We start from the raw sequence: 12,382 nt of genomic DNA, 5'->3' as shown, positions 1-12,382 counted from the left end.
CTCTTTTTCCTACATGTCATCTATATAATATAGCAAGTTGTTGCAGGAACACAACTAATTTACATAAAATGGATAAGGATAGCAGCTTAGCATAGATTGGACTAAAGTGGAGGAGAATGGACTGTTGCCTTCCAATCTTTATGAAGAATATTCACGCAATCTATGAAAAACTGCTCGAGCCAATTCCCAAAACGGCCATGAATGGAGAATAGAGATTCTTTCGAGAGAGAGAGGAGAATGTCGTAAAAGATTATTATATAGATATTGCTATTGTCATTAAAATTATGTATCCATTTGCAATACAAATGCAACAATGACCACACAATCTCCTTCACTTCCAGTTCCCCGGCATAAAAAGACTGCCAACCTTAGGAAACAAAAATACTTTACAGCTATATAGTGAAAGGATCATTTGAATACCTTATCACATTAGCAGTCTGCATATGCAAAGGAAAAAGAGCAAAGTACATGATATAAACCACTGATCGATGGACATATATGCCCGGAATTGAAATCAATGGTCATACAGTTGGAACACTTTCAGATCTGTACAGTCGGGTTTCAACTGTGGTCATTCGCTATTGTTTCTTTCATCAGGAAATTTAATGCAAGTAAAGCAGCTCCTACCGCAGGCTCCACCTGAAGAATTGTGTGACAGAAACATTAAACATAGGAAAAAATTAAGAGAGATAACAGTTCCCTGGAAGAAAGATGAAGCTAATTTAAGAAAAAATGGGTAAAGTAGAGAAAAGAAACGTGTATCCTGCTTACTTTGTTTTTCATCTGCATAAGAAACCATTGACAGATAATGTAGCTATCTCAGAGATCAAAGGAGAAAACATGTCAAAAGGATTCACAAGACGGGAATCCAATATTTAGCTTTTACCTATTAGGTTACAAGAATTAATGGAATCTCACACCCCTTGAAAAGAATGAAGAGAAGAAGAAGCAAAGAATTAGAAGACTCATATGCTTCTTAAAATCTGTTTTTTTAAAGGTAAACCAATCTTTTTATACGACACAATGGTAAGCAAATATTTTATTCTTTACCGCAACGTATTTGGAAGTTTCCTAAATAGCTTTATTAGTAGAAGTTATGTTTGATAGTACTATAAATACTTCCTATACATGTAAATTCTATGTCAAAAAAATTGAGGAAGCTAATTTACATCAAATATTAGATACTTTTAACTGTTGCACTCTAAACCCGTCATTTCTTTTTAAACAAATGAAATGAAAAAGAATGACATTGGTACTTTTTTATTTACATCACTTTTATGTAGCTTTTACACATGTTAGCTTTTATTTTTACAAAGTTACAGCAAAAATTTAGATTTACCCTCAAACTGCACATCCTTTCATGTTTCCTATTTCTTTTTCAGAAAGGAGAGACTATATATTGCATTTCTGAGGGAAGCCTAATGTATTTGAGAAGTCTAAGATAGCTATGAGTAAGGTGTGAGCTATATAATAAACTTAAAACTTCTCAATTGCTTTTCCTGGGTATCTAAAATGTTAATTCCAAATCTATCATATACGCTTTGTATTATGCGCTTGAAAGGATTTCAACACAAACATTTCCCTTACGCATGTAGATTAGAAATTTGGACGCATAACAAAGTAACATCTTTCACTAAGCTACACCAATCATATTTCATTAGTCCTGTATTCCCTCATTGCACTCGCAGCTCCAAGCCTCCAACTATAACGGAAGATAAGGAGCACAATAAACTGAGGATCTAACAAAGACAGCACAAACAACAGAAAGCAGGAATGTGTGGCAATATCAACTGAAATATCGAATGACAACCAAGATTGTATTTTCCTTCCACCAACTTCAAAAAAAGCAGTATGAAAAGAATCTCTTTTCCTACCCAATGTTGTCGTTAAAAACTGGACAAGACTTAATCATACCGAGAGAACAGTACTAACCTTTGGTCGAATTATACAAGCTGCTGGATAAGTCTTTAAAATAGAATTAGTAACTTCATTCCCAATATTCCACTTCTTGTTAGCTCCAAGTACGCCTCCAACCATAACAACAGGGAAGGAGCCTTTCCCATCTGCAGTTGTCAACATGCACGAATTTGATACCAAAAAGAGGATAGGAGAAAGGCCAGGGAAGGAAAATGATAAGGGTAAATGAGACAAATTAAGAGAGAGAAAATCAGACAGTTTTACAGAAAAATATGTAAAACCCTATCAATTCATAAGCTTTTCATCCCGTGTTAATACAAAGTAGGAGTAAGAAGAGTCCTGTTTACCGAATAGAGAGCCTTGAACAAGCTAGAATTCTTACCAGAAATAAGACCCCATATCTAACTACTCCCTCTGTCCAATTTATATGACACATTTTCCTAGTCACTCCCAAAAAGAACGACACATTTCCTTATTTGACAAATACTTAATGACACCATCAACAGCTTACCCATGTTAGGAAAACAACCGACTTCTGGAATGAGGTAAGGATAGGTACTGAGATCCTGCAAGAGAGCTTACCTGTCCTACACCAACACAGAACCAAGGCAGAACAGCAGACAGACAAGGGATGGGGCTAAGACTGGGCAACGGACCGGAACGGGACCACCGGGCCGGAACGAGTTGACCGGTACCTGGATGAACCGGACCGGAATTACCGGGACGGATACTCGGTTCCGTCCCTTCCCACTATATACCGGGATGGAACAGGAACGGGACGGGATAAACGGGATGACACATCTAGTTATTTCAAGAAATGATTTTTTTGAATTACGAAAATATGAATATTTTTTTGTTTTTCTAAGTTTAAATTAATAGTTTTTAAATTTATAATGTAATTTTTTACTTGAGTTATTTTAAAGATATTTTTTCTAAAAATTTTACTTATTAAGTTTGCAAGTTAAGTCTAATTAAGTTTTCAAGATTTAAATCTTTTGAAGTTTATAAGTTATTACTTATTATTATTAATATGTTATAATTTATAAGTAATATTTATAACATGTAATTTAAATAATTATATTAGTAACTTTAAAAAATTAAATAAAAATAAGGATAAAACAATTACACAAATTAAAAATTATCAATCTAATTTATTTAAATTTGTATTATAAATTACAATTTCAATTTATAACTACTAGTACAGTGCATAGTTTACGCAACCACCTTCAAGGAAGGGTTCTGTTTCAACTAAGTCTCGAATGTAATACTAATGTAATACTTAAAGGGGTAGTTGGGTTACTTAAGTAGTATTTATTATTTAATATAAAATATAAATTATAATTTATAATTATATAATATAAATTAATTAATAAATATTAATTAATCGAAACCGGACCGGACCGGGATAAACCGGGATAAACCGGTACCAGTACACCGGTACCAAACCTCGGTTCAATTCCATTCCATGTCCCGGTTCGAGATGTCCCGTTCCGTCTCGTAGGATCGGGACGAACGGGAACGTTACCGGTACATCCCGTTGCATTGCCCAGCCTTATATGGGGCATAACTTTCAGAAGAATGCCAACTGATTGGGAGCTGAGTAGGGTCACCTCTTTCTACAATCTGTTAAAAACTTGGGGCGATCTGCAGGAAGGGTTTAATAGTGGTATAATGGTCATACTAGTGGTAGTGGTGTTTATAAAGTGAATGTAGTCTATAACAACCTGAATCAATCCAATTACCAAATTGACGAGTGACCCTGGAAATACGTTTGGAAGACCAAGATACTTTTTAAGGTTAATTGTTTTGTCGGGCTTCTGGCTTCTGACAAGAGAAGCTGTTCTCACCCTAGGGCAAAGACAACCTGATGAAAAGAGGGATTAATATATGCCCTGGATGCAGTTTATGTGGGAAAACTACTGAGACGGCGAGACCTTTTCCAACATTGCAAAATCACAAGTCAAATATGGAGGATGTTTCTGGCTCTCAGAGGCATCACATGGACAATGCCAGGAAACCTATCAGCGACTTCAGTAAGCTAGGAAGAAGCAGGATGAGAGGTTACAGACAGCGCTAGATGGATAATTGTACCACCTATCATATGGTGGACAGTTTGGAAAGTAAGGAATTCCACATATATTGAGAATAGGAGCAACTTGGTGCAGAAGATAAAAGTGAACTTTATTCTGCTCTTTTGTTTTTGGTGTAGACAGACACAATCAAAAGAAACTGTAGAAATTCTAGATATACTAAACTCGATTTAGGAGATTAGAATAGCTTTAGTTTCTTAAGTGTCTTTTTGCAGTAAATATGGTTCAGTGTACCAAAGTACTGAGTTTGTTTGTTTTTCAACATTTATAGAAATACAAAGTTACCAACTTCAAAACAAAACAAAATAAAATGACCCATGTTGGGTTCTCCTTATTTAGCAAAAACTCCACAAAGGTGTATGATAAGATACGACACTTGGGCCTAACTTAACCCCAATAGTTAGCTCATGAGGGGAGGTTTGTCCAAGTCCATATATGGAGACCAAATTCCCATCCTTCTATTGATGTGGGACATCTTAACAATCCCCCGCACGCCCAGACCTCAACTGGAGCGTGAACACTTCTAATGGGGGCCCATCATCGGTGAACAACAAATTGGGATGTGCGTGGCTTTGATACCATGATAAGGTATGACACCTGGGCCTAACTCAACCCCAAAAGCTAGCTCAGGGAGGTTTGTCCAAGTCCATATACGGAGACCAAATTCCCATCCCTCTACCGATGTGGACATCTTAACAGTGTACACTTCTATTTAAAGATTTCATTTATTTTTAAGGATAATTTTGGAACATTACAAAGTCTTCTCATTTTTGTTTAAACCCTGTGCCCAGTCAAACTCATCACTTCATAATTTTTTATTCTTCTTGAGCTACATAAAAGGGTATTAGCATAATTCCAAGGATTCCCAAACTAATAGGGGAATCTCATCTTCGTTTATTCAAGGCATCAAGAAAATAATGTCTTGAATGTGTTGAGGGTTGAGTTATTTCTTGAAGGTCAGGTGACGAGTACTTAATCGCCCATCAAGATAGGATGCAGCAATGGTTGAAAAATCAAAACTTGTTCTCTGATACAAAAATTGATGCGCTCCAAAAGATAAATGGGAGAAAGGGGCAGAAAAGATTAAACAAGGGGAGAAGGGGGAAAGAGAAAGCAAGAGAAACAAAAATTAGATTACAGCACTCCACCCAGCCAACATTAATTCATAGTCTTTATCAGTTTTAAATACGAAGAAACGATGGTCTTTCTTACAGAAAGAGAGCACAAAAGTAAGTTAATCAAGGTGAAGATGATAGAAGAAGATGACAATGGCAGGAGATATTAACTGAACCTAAAAGATCTAAACATAATCTGTGATTTAAAATATTAATATATGTAACAGGCCAATAATAATATGAAAATCATCTGCAAATCTGGAAAAAATCTTAAAATCAGCAACTCCTCAGCTCATCTTCTTCAATCGTAGAATTTCACATTCTTAGTTACCTCAGTCAAAAAAATAGAACGAGGTGTGAGACGGTACTAGCAGGAATTCTTTTTGCTTTTGATACGGTAAATAATTTTACTGATGTTAAGACGACCTGTATACAAGAAGTATACCAGAAAGTATAGCACCTACATCAATACTGTGTAGAGGAGAGGATAACAAGGGAAAAGAAGCTGAGTAGACGTGTATCTCTTACATTGTCATGATCATCAAGGGTTTAAGTGCATGCAAAAAAGAGCATGATAAAGCATATAAATTAGAACTTTTTTATTAAAATCAATGTCAAACCTTCCCCGGCCAAATGTAGTCTCTGGACAACAGCTTTGACACTTATAGCCAATTCTTGAACTGCATTATGTAAAATCTCGTCGGCAACTTGATCACCATCCTCCGCACAGGATACAACTACTGGGACAAGTGCTGCAATGCGAGCCCAAGATGGATCTGCATAGGTCCACCTAGATACCAATAAGAATGAAATGAAACAGCTGAAATTTTGTTCTCAAGCAAATATTCTTCAATTTTCATCAGTTTATATGGTGTAAATATTTCCCAAGGTGTTTTCATTCATCTACAATCCTTTCCCTAATGGAAGAAGCTGGAGAAGGCACTTCAAATGTCCATTAACTTTGACGCATCAGTTTAGAGAAGATACCCTATGAGTTCGTCTGGAGAAGAAAGACCTAGTGACTGTAGAATACAACTTGAGAGCATTGTCTGTGGACCTCGACCATCATGAGCCCTCATCACTGCAATCAATGCCTGAGCTGCAATCCCATAGCCACTGCACTATCAGGAACTGATAGTTATGATCATATTCAAAAGAGTAGCAAATTCACTTGTGGCATAATCTTTATCAAATACAGATTATTGATGTTGGAGGTGGCCCAGTGGTTTGAGCTTGGGACTTCCATATTGGAGGTCTCAAGTTCGGAACTCCTTGCCAGCGAAAGCAAGGGGTTTGTCTTCTGGGTCGAGCTCGTCACACCAGGCTTGCCTAGTGCGGTTTACCTCTCCTATGTGGTTTGCGAGCTATTGCATAGGAGCGGGGGTTTTACCCTGTGCGCACCCAAAGGGTAGCGGCTGCGGGTTTCCCTTGTCATCAAAAAAAAAATACAGTATTTTCTGTGTTCTTTCTTCATTTGTTTACTTATTGTTCTCTTTCTTTTGCAACAAACCTAAATAAGTGTATATCCTGAACAGTGAAACACTATGACATGAACATAAAAAAAATAACATAAATGGCAGTTTGAAAAAATTAGCTGTGTTAGTTATCAATTATTAAAGTAGTATTCAGCCCTATCCTTGATCTGGGGCTATTTCGCCTCAAAAACACAAAAATGACGTACAAATAAGGTACAGAAGACAAACAAATTAAAGACCCTTAACTGCTTTGTGCTAGGAGTATCCTAACCCAAATGTAACTCATGAACAAGTGCAAATTTGAAAAAATCACTGTAGTCATTGAGAAATTAACAGGAAACAAGCGAACAGTATAGTACATATATGTGTTCTCAAACTAATCAAAATCCTAAAACCAGCATTAAATACGACTCACTTTTTCAAAGACAGTAAGATATTTTCTCTTTGTAAATTTTGCTTGAGATGTACTTCAAGAATGGACGTCCAATATTGAATTTTTCACTCTTAAAGAGCTCTAGAAAAGTAATACTATTCTCTTTCAACAACCACAGGAACTAGAAACAGGCATCAAAGCAGAATACCACATGTACTTACAAAAAGCTTACCCCAAATAAATTTAGGTGAAATATGGTAATCTGAATTAATTCAATCTGTTGCAGCCCAATTAGCTGCCAAAGCAAAGCATCAAGGGATATCTCTAGCATCGATGACTTACATTAACCATGATGCTCAGTGCAAGGTTTAAATTTTATAATGCTTCCAATGACACCATATCAGGACAAGGGAGAAATGAGTATTGCTCAGAATCCACTTCAATGTGATATAACCAATCGCGTTAAGGAAGATAGACACTATATCAATGAAAAGTTGGACACATAATCATAATACCAGCCCCAAATTTGGGATCAACTCACCATGGCCTTAACCAAGGGTGTAGTAGGAGTTATTCCATACAACCTCATTTGAAAGCTAGATACATGAAATATGACATTTGTGACAAGCTTGAAGGAGCATCCAGAGTTAGTGCCAATTTGAGATGCACATGGAAACTGAATGCATTTGAATATGTAAATGAAGTTGCTATAACCAAATTCATCAGCCAACCGGAATAAGGAGAACAAAGTATCATTTCACTGTCCTCAACCAATGTTGCTCGGACTCTTCATAGTCATCGGGTACTTGTCGGACCCTTCAAAAGTAGTGCATTTTTGAGGATCCGACGTGTATGCTGCAACATTTTTGGAGAGCCCGAGCAACTTAGCCATCAACTAAGATACACAACTTGTAAAAGAGTTAGTTTAAGTGCTCCAACAGGAAAGAACTAAGTTCTCTAATTCAGAACATATTCTAAATGAGTTTAGATTTAAAACACAACCTCTGAGCAGCAATAAACTCACTAGAGTCCTATACGTTGAAGTAAAATAATCTACAAGGACACAAAGCCAGAATCCAGTTCTAGTATAAAGTCCACCTCTAATCAAAAGCAGAACTGTCATCTATCCAAATTGCTTTCTATATTAACAAATTCTTTACTCATGCAGCAAGTTCAAAATTTCTAGTTTAGCCATCAGTTGGCAAAACACGCATAACATGCTAGATGAACATCTGCCACTGTGCAAACAAATCTGAAAATTCAACTGTTACTCAGAACATAAGTGCATCCTCACCAATGATGCAATTTACAATGTTAGCAGCATAGAAAGCTACACCGCTAAATTTTACCAGGCATAAGGAGATTTTTTTAAGGCCATGTGATATGCCATAATTCTACATCAGCAGAAGCATCTTAAGACAAAGACGGCAAAAAGCTAAAACAAAAAAAAACAATTAATTTCCTGTATATAGTTGCAGAATATATTTCTCCACATATTCATCCTTTTCAGGTTATGAGGAAGAGGAAAACATAGAAGAATACGTATATTTATGAAAAACATGAATACGCACCAACTTTACCTCCCCCAATCACCCAAAACAGGCCCTGCACCAGCGGCCCGAGCTTCTCTTCCATCTTCAGTAAATCCATAAGAAATGCTTCCAGTACCAGCTATTAAAACACAGCCATGCAGTTTTCCCATCGTGCCACTTGCTAGAGCAGCCACGGCATCATTCTGAATATACAACTTAACATGACTTGGAAATGTGCTCCTGTAAAAATATCATAGTTTTGACAATTATTTAGTGAAATGTATATACATTTTTGAATATACATCGTTATCACTACTATAAATTATTTTGCATATCAAGATCCGAATACCCCATAATGTTGGAACAATAAGCTCAGGTCCAAAATGTCTAATAATTTCGAAACAATTGGAGTACAAGACACAATTATGTGAAATTGCTTGCTAAAAATTAGAACTACTGAAACTCCCAGGCAATAGTTCATTGGCGAAGATAGTACAATGCGGGATGTACGGTAAAAGCACATCACGAGTTCAAGTTCTGGTTGGTGGGCCAAGTCTAATATTTGAGTGGAAAAGGATAGAGGGGGGACAGGACCCCTTATTCCACCGAATTTTGAAGCTGGAACAGCAGAATTCTCAGTGATTAAAAGCAAATGTCAGCAGCCTAATATTGAGACTAAGTTCAAAAGTTGCATACAAGATTAACTCCACAAGCAAAAATATCTTTTAACAAATTAGTGCAACAAGCAAACCTCAGCCAGCCTAATATCTTTTCCTGATCCTTTGAATGGTTCACACCAGATAAACCCAAACAAATTGCTTGAACAGCTGATCGTTTGACACCAGCATCAGACAGCGCTTCTGCTATAATTTTTTCCAGTGTTTCTCTAGCTACATCTTCTGTAAACATCAACCGAGAATGATAAGGAAACAGAAACTAATATCTATTAGAAACAGAGAACATTTCTGTCTTATGGCATTACTCCAATCGTAAGGAGAACATTTCTAGCAGTTGATTTAACAAACTTCAACAATTGAAATCCACAGACATCCACATTATTATTCTGCTCATAGCATCAAATTTGAATCCAATATGCATTAACTTGCAATGATGACCATTCATGCTCAAAATAATCCAAAAGCATCTTTAACAAATGACATAATAATTCAAGACCTTGGACTTATGGTACAAATATCCTACTGATAACATATATAAATTTTGCTTCTGATTTTGACCTACGTCAGTCCCAAGTATAAAGAAGGTGGTTGTGGCAGGGGGAACACCAGCTTAAATACAACATAACTATGATGAATCCTCCTAATAATCAATCTGGATTTGGAACATCCACCCACGTGCAGACAACCATAGATTGTGCAATGGATATCAAAGCTCCTACAAACACCAACTACTACGAGTGCGCTCCCAAAAGGAAAAAGATGTGTCTGTCAGGTTCATTTGACCTCAACTAGTGTAGGAATTCAGAGATAGTTGCTACTTCATATCTTTCTACCATCTTCCCCTGCCCCACCCGATAAAGCACAAAAGTATAGTTGAACTCCACATTTCAGATATAACAAACACTCGAAAAGGTCTTCCAAATTATTCTTTTAAAATAACTAAGCACCCCCAGAAAATACAACATGAGAAACCCTTAATAATGTAAAGAAGTAAGCAAATAAAGCAACCAACATATCAAAAAAAAAAAAAAACCTTTTTCTCTACAAATTCATTTATTGAAACCCTTAAATACATAGCAGCAATTAGGGTTAATCATCCATTCTGCTAAAATTGACCTGCTTCATCAATAAATTATATTTTCCAATGAATTTAAGGGTTTATGAATTGTATATACCTCCAACACTATTAAAATTAGAAGATCCGGCAACGGCACGGCCGAGAAGTGGGAGTGGATCAGGGAGATTATGGATATCGGAAAAGGGAAGAAGTGGCATGCAAACACAGACTGTAGAGGTAGTGCCGCCATCTACACCTATCATCACCTTGCAATCATCAGATTCTGAACCCATTTTTACCACTTGATTATGATATTTTACACGATAAATATTGAATACGATCGAATTGAAATTTTTTTCATTTTCATTCAATATATACACGAATGAGGGGTTGTACTGTGCAACACCAGTTGACTTCCATTTAACTACTGCTTCACGTGCATAATTAAATTATAATAAAGTTATTAGTATTATTTAATTTTATTTAGAGAAATATATTATGTTCCCTAATGATAATGCAGATGGTTTCATACTAATAATGATGATAATTGATAATGATTGATGCAACTAAACAACTCCCTATGTCTACTTTCAATTAGTATTATTTGTCTTTTTTGAAAGCCATTTTGATTATTATTTTATTCAAATTTATATGATCTTTTTTTATATTTTCAAGTGTTAAACAATTTAAAATATTATATATGAAATCTTTAATTTTTCAAAAATAAAATTTACATATTTATAAACTACATAAAAAATTTATGAGTCACAATAATTGATAATTCAAAATGTTTAAAAGATCTATGAAAAATTTATGGTCAAAAATAGACTTGTTTGACTCTTGAAATTTGAAAGATGACATATAAAATGAAACGGGGGGAGTAATTTTAAAAGTTAAATTAGATTATATAATCTGATATGTTAAATTAAAAAAAATTACATATTATTGTACGAGCGGTATCATAAATTGTAATTTTTTTTTCATACTGATGTGATTGAAAAGACATGGTAAAATGTGAGTCAAAGTTTTCATCATTTGACTCTAAAAAAAAAAAGAAACTATGACAATTAAAAGTGAACGGAGAAACGGAGAAGTAATAACTATGATGATAATGATAATAATTGTGACGGTGTAGATAGGAACAAATTCATGTATGCTCAAGAAGGTTTAATTAAATTTGCTATTCGAAAATTATATGATAAGTGTGTTAAAAGTTTTGTTTAAACATAATAATAATAATAATAATAATAATAATAATAATAATCGCTTATTATGTTTAAGGGGGGAAAAAGTGACACCTAAAATTATTTTGGATTCTCAAAAATGCATCTTAATTATGTAAATGTCATATCAACCCAATTTAATAATTTGAACTAATATTATTACATTATTTTTCCATCAATCCCAAATTTTAAATAGCAAATATTATCATGCTTCAATCATTATCTAACATGTGTTAATTTAATTTAAATATATTTTTTTATTTTAAATTCCAGTTCACCTCCTATCTCCACCCCCACAACCCACACACACTTCAAGCTTAGTACCTCCTCATTTTCTTTCTTTTGTTTTTCTTCAACTCAATTCCATTCTATCAGTAAAAAATAAAAAAATAAAAAGACATAAAGTTCACCACTGAAATTATCCCATATTTTAAAAAAGACACCTGAACTTTATAACCATCATATTACATCACTAAACAATTTTGAATATGTATTATTACATCATTTTTATCCATCTGATATAGAGAGTGGTGTGCACCTAAACTTACTAATATAATTTTATTTTTACAAGTATTTTATTATAAAATATATATTTTTTATTTTTCTTATTATTCCAACTTTTTTTTCCTTTTTATTTTTTCTCTTTTTTTTCTTTCTTTTAAAAAATTCATTGTCATCTCCATTCATTGAAGCTTCTTACTTTCAATGTCACCATTTTTACCACAAGTTCACCTTCTTTTTTTATTACTATTAGTTTTACTCTCTTAAATTTTAAAATTATACCTAAATATTTTCTTACATTTCGAATAATGTGATAAACTCATTAGATTTCAAGATGATTAGAAAGTATCATTTAGTTTCTATTCGATTTCAATTAAGTTCTTTCAATTTTTTGGAAATTAATTGATTCTTTTAAAATTATC

At 34.5% G+C, this 12,382-nt stretch overlaps 1 protein-coding gene across 1 annotated transcript; it reads right to left on the bottom strand.

The window, feature by feature from the left end:
* Positions 1-240: 240 nt before the first annotated feature.
* On the bottom strand, positions 241-10,758 carry LOC101266574 (uncharacterized). Its single transcript, XM_004231514.5, has 7 exons — positions 10,355-10,758; positions 9,254-9,401; positions 8,551-8,742; positions 6,110-6,238; positions 5,743-5,912; positions 1,933-2,063; positions 241-639 (listed from the first exon to the last, which is right to left on the bottom strand). The coding sequence occupies exons 1-7, from the start codon at positions 10,527-10,529 to the stop codon at positions 562-564; spliced, it is 1,023 nt and encodes a 340-aa protein (XP_004231562.2). The 5' UTR covers positions 10,530-10,758; the 3' UTR covers positions 241-561.
* Between the last annotated feature and the right edge of the window lie 1,624 nt (positions 10,759-12,382).

This window comes from Solanum lycopersicum, chromosome 2 (assembly GCF_036512215.1).
Source record: "Solanum lycopersicum chromosome 2, SLM_r2.1".
Lineage (NCBI taxonomy): Eukaryota > Viridiplantae > Streptophyta > Magnoliopsida > Solanales > Solanaceae > Solanum > Solanum lycopersicum.
This window is presented reverse-complemented; position numbering and strand designations above follow the sequence as displayed.

Bases quoted from the DNA above. Each gene is read 5' to 3' on its own strand.
- LOC101266574 (XM_004231514.5), bottom strand. From the start codon at position 10,529: ATGGGTTCAGAATCTGATGATTGCAAGGTGATGATAGGTGTAGATGGC. The intron at 8,743-9,253 runs GTTTGCTTGTTG...ATATTTTTACAG, and splicing joins AAGATATTAGGCTGGCTGAG to GAGCACATTTCCAAGTCATG. The intron at 6,239-8,550 runs GTAAAGTTGGTG...CTGATAGTGCAG, and splicing joins GTTTTGGGTGATTGGGGGAG to TGGCTATGGGATTGCAGCTC.